Raw genomic sequence first — 16,450 nt, 5'->3', positions numbered from 1 at the left:
CTGTAAACATTGGGGTACAAGTGCCCCTATGCATCAGCACTCCTGTATCCCTTGGGTAAATTCCTAGCAGTGCTATTGCTGGGTCATAGGGTAGATCTATTTTTAATTTTTTGAGGAACCTCCACAGTGTTTTCCGGAGTGGCTGCACCAGTTTGCACTCCCATCAACAGTGCCTAAGTGTTCCTCTCTCTCTGCATCCTCTCCAACATCTGTTGTTGCCTGAGTTGTTCATGTTAGCCATTCTGACAGGTATAAGGTGGTATCTCATTGTGGTTGTGATTTGTATTTCCCTGATGATGAGTGATGTGGAGCATTTTTTCATGTGTCTGTTGGTCATCTGGATAAGACCCCTAATTTTTTTTTAAATTTTTTTTAACATTTATTTATTTTTGAGACAGAGAGAGACAGAGCATGAACGGGGGAGGGGCAGCGAGAGAGGGAGACACAGAATCGGAAGCAGGCTCCAGGCTCCGAGCCATCAGCCCAGAGCCCGACGCGGGGCTCAAACTCACGGACCGTGAGATCGTGACCTGAGCTGAAGTCAGATGCTTAACCGACTGAGCCACCCAGGCGCCCCAAGACCCCTAATTTTTTAAAAGAAGGTAACTTAAACCTTTCTCTAAGAAATATCCCTGTCCCAAGCTAGCTGAGTTATTTGATTTTCTTCCCCTCTACCCAAATACTGGTGGCTAAACACACACCTGCCCCACCCCCACACATGCAGGTCCTTTACACCTGCTCATGGCCCCGGGGTGATGATGAGGGCCTCCACCGCCATGGGTGCCAGGCCCGCAGCAAAGAATTTTACACTCATTAGTGCCTTTGATTGATTTTTTTATTCTTATTTCTTTGCAGAGACAGAGCTCGTGCAAACGAGGGAGAGGGGCAGAGGGAAAGAATCTTTTTTTTTAACGTTTATTTAGTTATTTTGAGAGACAGAGAGAGAAAGAGGGTGTGTGATCACAAGCAGGGGAGGGGCCCCGACATAGGGCTCCATCCCAAACCCTGGGATCATGACCTGAGCCAAAATCGAGAGTCAGGTGCTCAACCACCTGAGCCCCCCGGGCACCCCCATGACTGCATTTGATTTTTATTCAAACTTTCGACACACTGCCAGTTGAGTGTTGTGACTTCCCATCACACCAAGGACACAAGAGGGTCAGGGAGGGAAGTGGCTCGCCCGAGGTGACCTAGTGCACTGCGGCTGCCCAGACTGCACCTGCCGGCTCGGGCGGGCAGAGAGGGAGGCAGAGCTTAGAGGCCTGGCCCACAGCCTCACAAACAAAGGTGTGGTCATTCCAATCAGTCACCACACCCAGAGGGGTGGGGACCTGGTAGGAAGGGCCAAGAGGGCACAGTTGGTCAGTAGCTCCAGGGTCCCCTGCACGCTCGCACATGCACACACACACACACACACACACACACACACCTACCTCTGCAGCCACCACCAGGAAAGCCGGCTGCAGACCTAGAATTCACGAACACCCCCCCTGACAGAGCTTTGGCCTCCCACGTGGTCCCCCTCCCCCTCAGCCTTCCTTCCTCACTCTCCCCTTCTCTTCCAGGACCAGAGCTGCTCTGAGACCCTGGGCCCTTGGGGGGCGGGGGGGGGGGGGTGCCCTGGTGTGACTATGGTCAGCGTGTCAGCGCGAGAGTCCACAGGCTTCAGGGAGTCCCTGCCCTGCCGGCCATGTCCTGGGTGACCCGGGCCAGCTGCTTAACTGCGCCAAGTGTCCGAGATGCCTGCCTGACGGTGTTGTGGGAAGTGTAACTGTGCTCACAGAGGAAGGCCTAGCCCCAGCGACATCAGTGGCCACAGGCTTCCCATCCTCATCCCCTGACGGGGCTGCTAGGACCCAGGACACAAGGGAGCCCCCAGGTCTCTCCTCAGCAAGCACCCCCACTCCTCCGTGCCCTTCCTGAGGTCTCCCTCGCCCCAGCCCCAGCCGGTCTTAGGAAAAGAACAATAGCACTGGGGAGGACCCCACTCTAAGTCAGGGGTCCTCGCAGAGATGCTGGGAAGCCAGACCTGGTATCAGTCCATTTACAGATGAGCAAACTGAGGCTAGAGAGATGTAGTGACTTGCCCAAGGGCGCACAGCCATGAGTGACTGGCAGGAACTGAACTCCGGTCTCTTGGACTTAAAGCCCAGGCCGAGGCACAGCTTTCTTGGGCTCTAGCTCCAACCTTCTGCTGGCCTTGGAGCCATTCAAATTTGCCTATCTAGTGCCTTCTGAGTTTGCTGCTGGCTTATCTCCCTTCATACCTAGCAAGTTTGGGAAACTGGCTTCCCCCTCATTGATACAGGACCCCAGAGTCAAACCTGCCCTTAGCATCATCTGGCCCAGCTACCTCTTCTACAGGGGAAAAGAATGCTAAGGCGCACACAGCACAGACCCATGGGAGGAGCTGACAGAGAACATTCGGGCGTCACTGTTATTACCGCAGAAGGCAGGAGACTTCCTCAGACCCACCCAGTCTCTTCTGGTGCTAGAGCTGGGTTGGGACTCAGGACTAGACAGGGTCCCTTTTCTGTAAACAGTGGGACAGAGAAGTGCTCAACACGGTCCCGCAAGTCTAGGGAATCAGTGGAGGCCAGGATGGCCCATCTAGGTGCCGTGCCAGACCTAGGGGTGATAGTGGGAAGCTGAGGGCAATCTGCTCAAATCTTAAAATCCATGAAGACCGTCCAGGGAAGCCAGGCCAGGGAGGCATAGGTGACTTATTCTCATGGCATAGCACCCCTCCTTCAAATCCCCTCCACCCCTCACATGGACCCCACCCAACAGGCCTGTGACACGTTCAGGCCGAGTGGGATCATCCAGATGCAGAAGCTGAAGGCTGGGCTGGGCCAGGGGCCTTTCCAGGATCCCTGGGGGAGGCAGAGGCAGGAATGGGACTCCAATCCCAACCCTCTGTGTATTCTCCACACCCCCCGCAGCAGGAGCTAGGTGAGGGGAAGAAGGACTCCTGCCCTTGCCTTTCTGGAGTGTGTCCCACAGGTGGGCTGGGGTGGAGGCAGGGCTCTGGGCACAGAGCAGGGAGCCTGCTCTGTGTTCTCACAGAGGACGTTCCAGTTGTGCAAGAACACATTCCTGAAGCCTGCCACCTTGTGACTTTTATTTCTGCAGCATCAGCCTTCACAGGGTCGGCGTGATGAGGTGGAAAGAACAGGGGCGTTGGAGGGAAGCAGATCTGAACTTGAATCCTGGCACTTCCACCCCAGGCTGTGGGGCTGGGCAGTGGCTTTTTTATTAGCCTCTGTCTCCTCATTCAGAAGGGGAGGAGGATGCCTTCCACCTTCGCAGGCTGCCGTGAGGATCCAGTCCTCAGAGGCCCTGAATTGCCCAGTGGAGACTTGATGCTCGGAAATGCTCCTTCTTTTTGGTCCTTCACACTCCCCCTCTCCCGAAGGAGAACTAGTCAGAAAGGAATCCGAAATGTAGAGTACAATGTCATAAAGGGGCAAAGTTCAGATGGCAAGGCAATTATTTTCCCGAAGAACCAACAAGGTCTCTGAGAGCCTATTCAGACGCATATAGATTGGTAGGTCCTTCGTATATTACTTCTACTGAAATCCTTTAAAACAGCCAAGCCCCCCCACCCCAACATTTCCTTCTCCGGGGGCCACCTTTTGAAGTAAATGGAATGGCCAAGTTCCATCCTCGTACCCGCCGAGCTAACCCAGACCAGCTCTGTAATGGCTTGTCCTGATGCTAAGTGGCTTGTGCTGACACTATTCTTTGTCGGTTCTGCCAGATCACCTACCTTTGTCACTCACCCATGCGGCTGCAGGACCTTGGATCTTCAGGCTTCCCTGAGGATCACAATTCTGACCCTCTGGGCCAATTTAAAAAAGAGATCCACCAACCACTGAGCTCCCTGCGGTGCAGTACGGGAGGACCTAGTACACCAGAGGGCCTACTGAAACCCAGGTTGTCCCCCCCACACGCCCCCCTCTTGCAGAGTTCCTGATTCAGCGAGTCGAGAACTCTCATTTCTATCAAATTGCCAGGTGCCGCTGCTGCTGTTGGTCGGGGACCACACTTTGAGAACCACTCGTCTGGAGTCATTAGATGCAAAGGTGGTGGGGTTGGGCTGCTGGGTTCCCAGCTCTGCTGCCTTCTAGCTGTGCCACTCTGGGCCACAGTTGCCTCTTCCGTAACATTGGGCCAATCGTCGTCACCACCTCATAGGTCACCCTGGGGGTGGAATGGGTTAACACGCAAACTATGTGCCTGGCGCCTAGCAAGTGCTCCAAAAAATTTGCTGTTATCAGGATAGCGACAAAAGCACCGTTTCCAGGTTTCAGTCTGGGCTTTTACACGGCCGGCGTGTGACCTTGAGGACATGGGCCCATCTCAGTTTTCCCGTCTGTGCTAAGAGAGTAATGGTGACACATTTTACATTCCACACGGGAGGGTCTGAGGATCGAATGGAATCTGTGTGAGTCCACTCTGTAAGTGGTAAGCACCGCGCAAACCCTTGCAGCTCGATGTTGTGGGAAGAACATGAACTTGAAGTCAGAGGAGCCGGGTCAAGTAGGCAAGCCTCTGCCTCTTCGAGCCTCTGTTTCTGCCTCTCTAAAATGAGGGAAATAACAGTGCGAGCCTCTGGGGAGTAGGGAAATGTCCTGCGGACCCCTTGCCTGAGAGCAGTGCCTCACTTGGTCCCAGGATCTAAGGATTTCACTTTAGGGTTGGCGCTGGTGCCTGGGCATTGCCCAGTTCCCTCCCACAGATCTGCCACGAGGGGCAGCCTAATGTGAGACCCCTCCAGCGTGAAGCCTGGGCTGGCCCCCTCTACAGACCTGGAACCCCCAGCTCCCAGGTCTGTGACGAGGACCAAACAAGAGAAAGCGTGTTGTGCTGCCCAGAGCCCAGGCTGGGCAGACCCCCCAGTGAAGACTCCTCCTCTGGCAGAAGCCCTTTCAGGGACTCCCGGGCTGCCTCCAAACACCTTGCCCCTGGGAGCTATAACTCTGGAAATGAATGCCTTGCAGCCCTGAGAGGTTTCACAGCAATTTTATTCTCCAGGAGAGAGGTGGAGCAGCCCTCCCTTCTCCAGGAGGGGAGGGGGGCAGCCAGAGGCCTGTTTAATTTAATTTAACGCACTGTGGCTTGCCAGGTTGCCCCTGGCAACAGCCTCAGCTGCTGCTTCAGTTACAACCAGAAGGATTTTTAAAGAGACAGCCCATTTTCAGGCCAGGATTGCATAGCAGAGTGAACAGAGTCCACCAGCTTCATCACGGGGATAGAAGATGAAAGCTCGGACAGATGAGGCCTCAGACTAGATCTGTTTATGTCAATAACCCCATTCCAAATCTGCAACCCCATAAGCTCTCCTGCAAGTGTCACTCTTCAACGGACTCTGAGGAGGGACTATGTTTGGGATTTGTGGTAGAGATGTCGCTCAGCTAGTTTCTTTTCTGAAAATCTGTTTTAACCTTCAAGTTGAAGGGAATGAGGAGTTAGCCCTGCAATTCAGGCATACCGCCGCCAGGTGGTGGTATTGCCTGCGTAGTGCAAACCATAACCAGGCTCTTGAATTACTCCAGGATATCAAGAGTGGTGGTGAAACCAATGGGTTTTAAGTCCGGATACTAACTCGTGTGTGACCGTGGTTACGTTGCTTCACTTCCGTGGTCTCAGTATCCTCAGAGAGAGGAGAGTAATCAAGGTAACAGTGCTGTGGACAATGCTTCAGGCTAGGATTGTGAAGGCATGAATTTAAGTGCCGCTCTGCCAGGTACTAACTGTGGTTTGGGCACATAACTTACTTTCTTGCGGCTTGAGTGCCAAACAAGAGGAACCAGGGAGAGCCCTGAGGATACCACATTACTCTCCGACACTGGGGAGAAAGGTGCTTGGGACCCCAAGGGGGATCTGAGGCCCTCGTTGCACTGTGATGGGGTGGGGCAGGGTGGTAGACAGCAGGGTGGGCCAGGACACCTGTGGACTCCAGGGCCCGAGACCTCGTTGCCACACAGGGAACTGAAATAGGTCCCATGGACAGAGCAGCCTCCTAGATACCCCTAGCCCAGCTCAACTCTAACCCACGCCAGAAGAAAAGGGATCAAATGTTTATGGAGCATGTACTCTGAGCTGGCCACTGCCCTCACAATGCCTGTGAGGCCTATATTATTATCCTCTTCTGCACATAAGGACACAGCGTCTGAGAGGCAACTCATCCGTCCAGGGTCACCCACCTCATATGGCCAGGCCCATCAGCCACCCGAGCCTCTGCTCTCGCTTGGGGCCATACCTGCTTGTCAGAAGCCTGGACAAGGGAGCAGATCCTGTGTCTCCCCACCGTGACTCAGTTTGGCCGACCTCCAAGTGGGCATGGGGCCAGAGGTCATGAGATCATACTTTAGATAGCCAGGACGCCTGAGGAACTTATGCCTTCGGTCCTAAGCCAAAGGCTTAAAGCCCATCCTGGCCTTCCGCTGTGGCAAACGTTTCCCCCCTGAGCCCTCGAGGATGCCCTTTAACCCTTGGCAACTGCGCTCTCCCCTCTGGACAGCCCTATTCTCAGCTAAAGCCCCATATACATATTCGCACCTAAGTGCCAGGATCACCCTCCCAGGTGATGTGAATGTAAAAACGCACTGGATCCTGGCACTCCCCTTTCTGTGGCTCCCCACTGCCCTGCACACAAACTCCAGGTCCTGAGCCAGGCAATCAGGGGCCCCTCCTGCTGGCTCATCCCCCCGCCCCTTACAACACACCACGGCCCCTCACCTCTGAGGGGACACGATGTCCCCTCCATCTGATGCCTTCTCTCCTGGTGTCCATTTGGGTGGTTCCTACTTGTCCTGGAGAACCCTGCTCCGGCAAGCCCTCCCCTCGCTCTGTGGGCACTCCTGTATCGTGTAGGATACTTCTGCTCGTAACCCCTGGCGTTCCTTCCACCCTGATTGTGAGACCATCTGGCTTTCACGCCACACTGGGAGCTTCTAAAGGTGGGACCTGCCTTTCCTCTCTTGTCTGCATCACCCAGCCTGAGCCGAACAGAGAAGATACTTGGTGAATCATGGCTAAGAAGTGTGATTAGCGGGGCCGCCTCTAGGTGATCTGGCCTGGGCGCTGGGTGAAGACCCCTGCTTCAGTGGGCCGTCACATCACTCCACTCAGTGGGATCTGACTCACAGGGCCCCTCTTTCTCTCTTCTCCCTCTAAGCTCATCCACAGCCTCCCCAGAGGCTCCCCATTCCAGCCTCTGAGACACCACTGCTATTCAAGCCTCACCTTACAGTCCATCCTCTGCAAGACCTTCTCAGAGTCTTTCAGCTGGGAGCGGCCTCCTCATCCCGGTGCGCTTGTCCACATCATTTTCATGGCCTTGTTGTTCAAACTCCGCCTCATACTAGTGTCACTGGCAACCTGGTGTGTAAGGGGAGCCTGGGCTTTGGAGCCTAACAAAGGGAGTACAAGTTCCAGCTCTGACACTCACATGCTGTGTGACCTCAGGCAAGTCACTTTACCTCTCTGAGCCTCAGTATGGTCCTCTGTAAGAGGCAGATGATACGTACCTGATAAGTTATGGTGAGATTGAGAGATTGGGTGTCAGAATCGTGGCACATGGCAGGCGCTCAGTCAAGCCCTGTTATTGATGCCTGGGTCTGTTTTCCGAGCTAGATCGGGAACCGATTTGGGCCAGGGTGTAGGCCCGGTTCAGGGCCACATCCCTATAGCACTCAACACAGGGGCTCACGACACAGATGCCCAGAAATGCTGGCTGGACCGAATGCATTCACTGCTGCTAGGAGTCGGGGTGGAGAGAGGATGGGGATCCTGAGCTGAGGAGGCCATGGTAGGTGGGGGGTGGTGAGCGCAGAATCCAGCCCGGAGACCCACACCAGGAGACGAAAGTGGAGGGAGGGACCAGAGCCCGAAGCGGAGCTGCTGATATGCACTAGGGGTTTTATTGGTTTTCATTAAAATTCCTTCCCGAGGCAGCAGCAGCTACTCCCATAAATAACAGCATAAATATTTTATCCGGTGCCCAAGTCGGTCTAAATGCATGGCAAGGTTGGCAAGAATAACAATGGGAAAACAGTTCGGGGGGGTCCTGGGCTTCAGCTGAACTCTAAAAACAAGCCCAAAGGGGCTTTCTCAGGAAGGGGGAAGCTGAGGGAAAGCGCCAAAGGGGAGAAGCGAGTGGACATTGCGGGGGTGGGGGGGAGGACAAGAAGGTGACCAGTGGCATGTGGGCCCTGGAATGGGGGACTCCAGAGCACAGGGAGGGGAGTCAGGGGGAGGGAAGCTTAGCTTGAAAAGCAAGATGGAGGGGAAGAAACGTATGCCACTCCTGCTCCTCGATGCACACCGTACTCAGGACATTCACACAGGTTATCTTGTCAAAGCCTCCATAGTCAGAGAAGGAAAGTGATTCACCCAAGGTCACTCGGCCAGCAGTGGCAGATCCAGGACCATGATCAAAGGTGTCCTCTCCTGCTTTTCGGGGTTCGGGGCGAGTGTGGGAATCTATGAACAATAATGGCTCGAGTACCTCAATAATAGCACCACGGGCCATTCTCTGCTTTCCTAGATCCCAGCGGAGGAGAAAAGGGGCTGGTACTTCACCATGGCCACGCTCTTCATCAGGTCAGGCTGGGGAGCAGGGGACTGGATGGTGGGGGCGGGGGGCATGGCCTGGAACCCGGGGAAGAGGCGGCTGAGCCCATTTCCATGGCAAGGGCTCCCCAAGTTCCCCTCCCTGCCACTGGCCTGGGGAGTACTCACAGCACCCCAGGGACAGTGGGAGGGGGTGCCAGCCACCCGCATCCCCTTCTTGGCCACAGGCTAGATGGCATCTTCCTGGAGCTGGGCAGTGAGGAGCAGAAGAGGCTGCCTGCCTTCAACCGCACGCTGGCCCTGCTCCGGCAAGTGCTCAAGTCCTCGGACCCCCACCACCAAGGTAGGGCCCACGGGGACAGGTGCTAGAGCAGCCTCTGCCTGGCTCTCCCTTTTCCAGTCACTAGCCCTGCCGGTCACCATCACTGTCCCCACCTCTGGCATCATCTCCCTCTGGGGATCCTGCTTCTCTCTCTCTGCCACCTCTGTCCCATATACTTGTTGATTCATCTCACAGAACTCAGGTACCTTGCACCTCGCTTGGTGATTCCAGGCCACAGACGCTCCCTTCATTTTCCTCGGGGCTGACACCTTGCGTGGAGCCGGCCCCCTCCCTCGTCCTGGGCTTCCTCCCTGTCTCCACCCTGCTGCTTCCTAGACACCCCTCTCCCACACTTCACCCCCAGCTCTGGCCTGGTGCTACCTCGGGATGCTGCTGGAGAGGAAGGACACCTTCTCCACCACCCCCATGGGTGTCCACGACTGCGGGTACTCGGGAACCGACCCCCTGGACTGCTTTGGCAAGGTACGGCCCCTGGCCACACCCACCTGTCAAACCGGGATGGAGCCTGGCCCCCCCCCCCCCCCCCCCCCCCCCCACCCGCCCCGCGGGGGCGCCCCCCCCCCCCCCCCCCCAGCCTCCTCTTCCGGAATCCCACGTCCACCCCAAGCCCACTTCTCCAGCCTTGTCTTCTAAGCTATTCTCCATGTCTCAGATATCGCCTCAGACTTCTCCCGGTCAGGCTGTGGTTCTCACTGTCCCTCCCTGCACCCAGTGACATAGTGGAAAGCAGCTGGGCTTGGCTGGGGTCTTGTGCCAGCTCTGTCCCTGGGCCATGTGACCCTAAGGCAAGTCCCAAGACCCCAGGATAGTATTCATTAACCTGTGCCCTCAGCACAGAGCCCTGCACGGGGCACATCCCTAATGTTTGCTGGTGGGTGGATTAATGAGCAAGTCCTTGATGAGAGATGGTAGAACAGAACATAAAAGCTGGTTCATGAGGATTCTGAGAGCTTTTATCTGAGTTAACAAACACACTGCCTCCACCCCTCCTGGAGGACCTACTCTGTGCCCGGGCACAGTGAGGAAGTCCCTGCAGGTTCCACTATCTCAGAGACAGCGACCCACACAGGACAGGCAGTGGTCAGTAACAATATAGGGGGCAAGTGCTGTGGTCCGGAGAGAAACACTGCACTGTGTAAGTATGGGGGAGGTAGAGGCCGATTCTGGCACCTCCTTCCATCTGCCCTGGGAAATTGGGGAGCCTGCACTGGATGTGTCTGAGGAAGAGAGGTTTGCCTAGGGTATGGGGGGGATTCACCAGATGGGACACATGAACGTGGTGGGGAGCATGAGAGTCTGACTCTCGGGAGCTGGGTGCCAGGGAGTCATACCCTAAGGTGTTAGGTTCCATATGACCAAACCTAGTGGCAGGTGGATTTAGGGAACAAGAACATTGAAGTGACATGGCTCTACCCAGAGATGGGGTTCCTGCAAATAACCAGACAAGTAGTTTGCTCTTACCCTTCTCCCCTCCCTAGGCCATTGAGATAGCCAAGGACCAACCCCCCATCCTGAATCGCCTGGCCAAAATCTTCCACTTCCTAGGGAAGCAGGATATGGCCATTGGCACCTGCAACATGGCTCTAGATGTCCTACGGGATCCGGAGCTCAACTGGCAGGCATACTGCACAAGGGCCAAGGTGAGTCAGCCTGCAAGCTTCGCCTCATCCTGCCATCAGGAATCAGAGAACAAGGGCCCGGGGTTAAGGCTGTGTTGCCGGAGCCCAAAGGTCACAGAGCCGTCATGGTAGAAAGGAGCTGAGGTGTCATCAAGACACAAGGTTTATATTCCGTAAGGTTGTTGCGTGAAAGAATGAAGGAGACTCCTACCCGCTGCGGGCATCCCTCCAAAATGACCTGGTCAATGACGTCCAGCCTCTTCTTGGTTAGCCCTCAATATAGTCTGACTGACCTGGGTTGAAATCTGGCCTGTCCACCTATCACTCTGGGACTGGGGGCCAGCCACTTCTCTAAAACGCCATTCCCCAAACTGTGAGGTATGGATAATGACCTCTGCCTGGGATGTTCTTCTCCCTGACTGGCTTCCTTCCTCACTTCCTGGAAGTCTTGACGAAAAGGAAGCTTCCAGCACCATCTTACTGAAATGCCAACCTCTTACCAACATTTTGTTTCCTCTTTTCTTAATTTACTTCTTCTTCCTAGGACGCATTACTCCCCAACATACTATTTATTTACCATATATGTTGTCTTTCTCTCCCTCACACTAAAATACATGCTCCGTGGGGACAGGGAATTTTTGTTGTGTTGCTCTCTACTGTATCCTGGGTGTGTAGAACAGGCTCTTGGTAGAACAGAACTTGGCACATAACAGGCTCTTGCCAAATATTTGTGAATGAATGAACGAATGGATGAGTGAGCGAATGGATGAATGAACTGAGCACCTACCATGCTAGATCTTGGCTAGAATATGTTCTCTCAACCGTCATGGGGACTCTCCAAGGAAGATACTAGTGTACTAATTGTTCGAATGTGGAAAATAAGGCTCACAGAGGTTGAACAACATCCTCCCCAGCTCACGTGCTAAGAAGTGGGGGGCTGGAATTCAGCTAAGTCCAAATGGCTCCAAAGCCCGAGCTCCCTCCTCCCCCACCTCGCGATGCTTTCCTAGAACCAGAGCGTTAATACCTTCAACAACAATCACCCCTTTTCCCTACTTCCTCCTTCTCATGCCTCCCTCTAGATCCCTAGAGTCCCTTCAGAACCTCTAGATTTTTTTTTTAATGTCCCAAGGGTGGGGGAAAGGAGGAAGTGGGGATGAAAGCGAGAGTCTGGAATTATTTGTAATTTGATGCTTTTAAGTTGGGGCTACCTGCCATTCCTTCCAAACTGCTTATGTGAACTCTCACAAGTTCGGTTCTGCATCTTATCTAAAATAGCCCCCTCCCCCAGTCACCTGTAGCCTATCACCCTGTTTATTTTTCCCCGGCCACTTGTCACCACTGCACCCCTAGTACCTAGCACTGGCCCGGCATATGGTGGGCACTCAATACGTATTTGTTGAATGAATGAGGGGCTCTTAGCTTCATCCAACGCCCCCTCGTTGTACAGATAGGGAAACTAAGGCCCAGAAAGGGTGTGATGAGCACAGCTGGCACAGAACCAGGACGTAGGACTCTGGGGTCCCAGTCTCAGGGACCTTCTACTGCACCACAGAACTCCCCTGAGTTGCTGCTGAGAAAAAGGGCAGAAGGGAGGGCAGAGGTCCTTGCTTGGAGCATTGTCCCTGAGCTGACTCTATGGACAGATCCACCTCAGAGCCTACCTGCACGACCTGGAGCGAGCCAAGATGGGGCTCGGGGGCATGCCTGACAGGAACCACCTGGCCTGTGCCAAGGCCGACCTGGAGGAAGTGGTCAAGGTGTGCCCAGGCCTCAAGACCTACCTGGACATTGGCCAGGTAAGGCAACCTCTTGGCTTGAGTAGCCAATGGCTTACTGCAAATCTATTTGCTCTCTGCCAAGTTAGGCCTGAGCACTGAGGACACAGGGAGAAATGAAGCTATCCCCCAGCCTGATAACCTACCCACCTCCTACAGCCGTGGTGAGGATTGTGTGAGAAAATGCACATAGGGCATTTAGAACAGGACCAACCTCTTTCTAAAGCACTCGGGCCATTACTCTATCCAGAGATGCCTTCTGGGCACAACGGACGATTTCCAAGAGGTGACAGTATCATAATTTTACAGATGAGAAAACCGAGGCCCAGAGATTGCCTCGCTCAAGATTATATGACCAAAAGTTGTGGGCTGGAACCGGAATGAGCGCTTCCTCTCCTTTTCCCTGGGCGGGGCCGAAATTTGCCAAAGAATTGTGGGGGAGGGAGGGGTGGGAATGAATGCATGAAAGGACTTTTTAAAAAAGCAAGCCTGGGCCCTGAAGGAGCAGAGAGAAAGGCTCGCCCTGCCCTCGCCCCCCACCTCCATCCACCTAGGTGTACTACTACATGGGCGTGGACGCCGTGCAGGAGCTGCTGGCAGTGGACGAGGCGGCGCTGAACCAGGCGCTCGTCTTCCTGGCCAAGGCCGGCGAGTCGGAGCTGGGCGCCACGCTGCCCGAGCTGCAGCTGCTGCGGGGCAAGTGCCTGCGCATCAAGGGCGAGGATGCCAACGCGGCGGCCTGCTTCAAGCGCGCCGTGGAGCTGGACGACGCGGGCTCCAGCCACACCGAGGGCTTCGGCTGCCTGCTCGAGGCGCTGCTGGCGCAGTGGAGCCAGGAGCAGCTGAGCGACGCCGAGCTGGGCCGCGAGGTGGACGCGTGGCTGCGCCGTGCCCAGGGCAAGTACCCCGCGGCGCGCCTGCGCCAGGAGCTGCAGCGCTTGTGGCGCGGCCACACGGGCGAGGTGCTGGGACTGGCCCGAGCCTTGGTGGCCCAGGGACGGCCGGCGCTGGTGCGACTGCTCTTCGAGACCATGGAGCAGGACGGCGAGGGCTCCGGCGTGCCGCGGGGCCGCCGCGCCTTCTCCCTCTAAGGGCCCTCGAGGCCCCGCCCTGCTGAGGCCCACCTCCAGCTGATTGGGCCGGGTCTGGGCGCTCAAAACGGGCCCGCCCTGCCATAGGCTGGCTGCTGAGCCGAGCCAATTAGATTCTCTTTCGGGTACTGGGAGGGACGTTGAGAAACCGGGGTGGTTTGGCATGCCCATCGAGGCACAGAGGGCCGATTAAGGACCGCAGGGAGGTAGGTAAGGCCCCTGGGAAACTGCCTGATGAAGGGCCGAATTGTGCAAATATGCGAAAAAAGTAAGATGGATGCAAGATACCGAAGGTAATTGCCCCCGTTTTGGCGGCTCTTTAGTCCCCGTGCGCAATCCTTGAGGACTGAGTTCCTGTCTTTGGGGTGCCGTGAGCCTCACTCTATCCTTGTAATAAAGCCCCCTGTACATACATTGACTGGAGTGGGTCTCAGGTCCTGCAGCCAGAAAAGCCATGTCAGAGCAGAGGGCAAAACTGCGCAGTGAGATAACGGGCAGGTAAGAGCAGGTCTACACCCGGCTGCTCAGGGCTTTTCCCCACCTGCCTAGCAGTCTTCCAGCAGGCCTCCCCCTTGGTGAACTTGGTCTGAAAGGCCCCCAAACTCCCTGAAATAGAGCCCATCAAATGGAATCTTTGCTTGACTTCCCTGTGCTTAGGAGAACCGAGGGTCCCCGCCCATCAGGAGGCACCACCTGCTCCGAGGTTTGAACCCTCCACAAGAGACTGAAAAAAGTCTTGGAATTTTACGCTCTTGGACTTGTAGTCACAGAATCTTAGATGCAGAAGTTTACTGTCAAAGACGTAAGCTCTGATTGCCAGTAAATCTTAGAACGGCCGTGCTGGATTCTTGTGGTCCCACGTGTAAGAGCCAATTTCACCTAAAATTCCAGACTCCGGGAATGCTGACTGTTCGTAACGGCAATGGCAAGACCCCCATAATGGTTTGTGATTTATTCTGCATTTTTCCCTTTCTTTAGAGTGAGTGATACTCATTGCTTTGTTCATATCCCTGATCCTCAAACTTCACCAGGGATAGGCCAGCACCCCTGCACTGCTTCTCAGGTCTCTCATGACAGATGGAGGACAGACTGAGAAGGGCCGTCCTTAGAGATCACGCACTCCAATCCCGTGTGTAGCTGACAATACTGACAGCCCTGGAAAGGAGGTGGCTTGCCCAAAGTCACGCCTCCTAGCCTCCCACCCCTGTACTTCAAACCTACTGGCAGCATGTTCAGGTTTGGAAAAATCCCAATAAACTGATGAACACTAAAGCATTATGTGTTTATGTGTTAAGGGTTTATGTGTCACCTGTCACATGGGGCACTCTGATATCCATCAGGATAATGTTCCTTTTTTTTTTTTTTTTAAGTTTATTTATTTATTTTGAGAGAGAGTGCATGCGAGCAGGGGAGGGGCAGAGAGCAAGGGAGAGAGAATCTCAAGGAGACTCCGAGCTGGACGTAGGGCTTGAACTCACGAACCATGAGATCATGACCAGGGCCCCCAAATTCCACCTCATGGCTCTTCATGGCTCCCCGCTCTGGGTGGTGACCTTCTCTCCCTCCTGCCTTCCTCTCCCCTCCACTGCAGCAGAGTCCAGCAGGTGACTCCACAGCCCTGTCCTCTTCTCCCCCACTCCCTTCTCCACCCACAACCGTGACCCGGAACCTTCCCTAGAACAGAAAACCAACTGTTTCTTCTGCTTCCCTAAACACACAAACTGAATTCAAGGCAGTTTGTGGGCAAAACTGGGACGTTGGTGAAGTTTGTCTGCATCCCCAGGCTTTCCAGTTTGCTGCTTTACCTTACTTTTCCTGACCTCCGGGTCGTGGCTTTCTCCCTCCATTGCCTCCCACTCCTGTCAAGCCTTTTCTTTGTTTTTTTTTTTTTTTCCACGTTTTTATTTATTTATGGGACAGACAGAGCCAGAGCATGAACAGGGGAGGGGCAGAGAGAAAGGGAGACACAGAATCGGAAACAGGCTCCAGGCTCCGAGCCATCAGCCCGGAGCCTGACGCGGGGCTCGAACTCACGGACCGTGAGATCGTGACCTGGCTGAAGTCGGACATTTAACCGACTGCGCCACCCAGGCGCCCCCTGTCAAGCCTTTTCAATAAACTTTCTTTCTGCCACTCTCATTCGTAGCTAACTCTGTAAACGACTGACATACACACACGAGAGCTTCTTGCAAGGGTATCCGCCTTCTGGCCAGAAGCCAAAAAGAGAAAGGAAACCCCATTTCTGGGGGTTGCCTCCTTATGGGCAAGGCTGTTCACACATGCAACCTCATTGACCATGCAATCGTCACCAGCCCTGAAGAGTAGGCACCATAATCCTCATTTTATAGATGAGGACACTGAGCCACTGAACGAGGTCACAGATAAAAATGGGAAGAGCCAGGCAGGATTGGGACCAGACCTGTCCTGTTGTGTGCTGCCTCCTGGGACAAAGCCCTTCCTGGAGGATGTGTCATCTGTGGTCTAGAGTTGGGCTTGTGATCGCCAACACATCCCATCATTTCAGCCCTGCTCCCTCCATGCCGGGTCCTGGTCTCCCTCCCCAGACTGCCTCACCTCTGTGCCTTTGCATATACTATTCCTCTGCTGGCTTTTTTCCTGTAATTTCTATCCCAAGTCTTTGGCTCAAAGGTGCCTCCTCCAGGGGGTCTTGTCAAATCCTCCCAGTTCTCATTAATCACTCTCTTTTACGCACGGATTGCTTTTGGGGTATTGTGCCCCCCACTGCATTGCCTTTTTTCCTCTCTCCATGGGTCATAAGTATCTCAACACGTTTGTCGGCCCCCCCCACCCCCACCCCACTCAACTCTGGAATCTTTACAGCAGTAACCACCTCTGATTCAACCCCATGGCCCTGCACTGAGCTTAGCACACAAGGTAGGCTCAGGTTAGTCACTGAAATGAGTAAAGTCTCAGCAGTGACATGGCTGCCTCAGTCCCCAAACAGGTGACTCCATCACCACGTCCATGAGGGCTGAGGTTAGGGCCGGGTCTGCGGCCCAGAGAACTTTGAGGCTTCGA

The 16,450-nt window shown here is 54.7% G+C and overlaps 1 protein-coding gene across 1 annotated transcript in view; it reads left to right on the top strand.

Annotated features, from left to right (window-relative positions):
- TTC22 (tetratricopeptide repeat domain 22) overlaps window positions 1-14,686 on the top strand; it is a 20,099-nt gene extending 5,413 nt beyond the window's left edge. Inside the window, exons 2-7 of the mRNA XM_040470362.1 lie at window positions 8,555-8,610; window positions 8,808-8,923; window positions 9,267-9,385; window positions 10,402-10,563; window positions 12,189-12,341; window positions 12,875-14,686. Of these exons, the coding sequence (XP_040326296.1) occupies window positions 8,555-8,610; window positions 8,808-8,923; window positions 9,267-9,385; window positions 10,402-10,563; window positions 12,189-12,341; window positions 12,875-13,411 (1,143 nt within the window). The 3' untranslated portion in view covers window positions 13,412-14,686. The remainder of the gene's footprint in view (window positions 1-8,554; window positions 8,611-8,807; window positions 8,924-9,266; window positions 9,386-10,401; window positions 10,564-12,188; window positions 12,342-12,874) is intronic.
- Window positions 14,687-16,450: the final 1,764 nt, after the last annotated feature.

Source organism: Herpailurus yagouaroundi, unplaced genomic scaffold (assembly GCF_014898765.1).
Source record: "Herpailurus yagouaroundi ecotype Mexico unplaced genomic scaffold, PumYag 77, whole genome shotgun sequence".
NCBI classification, from domain to species: Eukaryota; Metazoa; Chordata; class Mammalia; order Carnivora; family Felidae; genus Herpailurus; species Herpailurus yagouaroundi.
The sequence above is the reverse complement of the archived record's forward strand: the minus strand, read 5'-3'. Positions and strand labels throughout refer to the sequence as shown.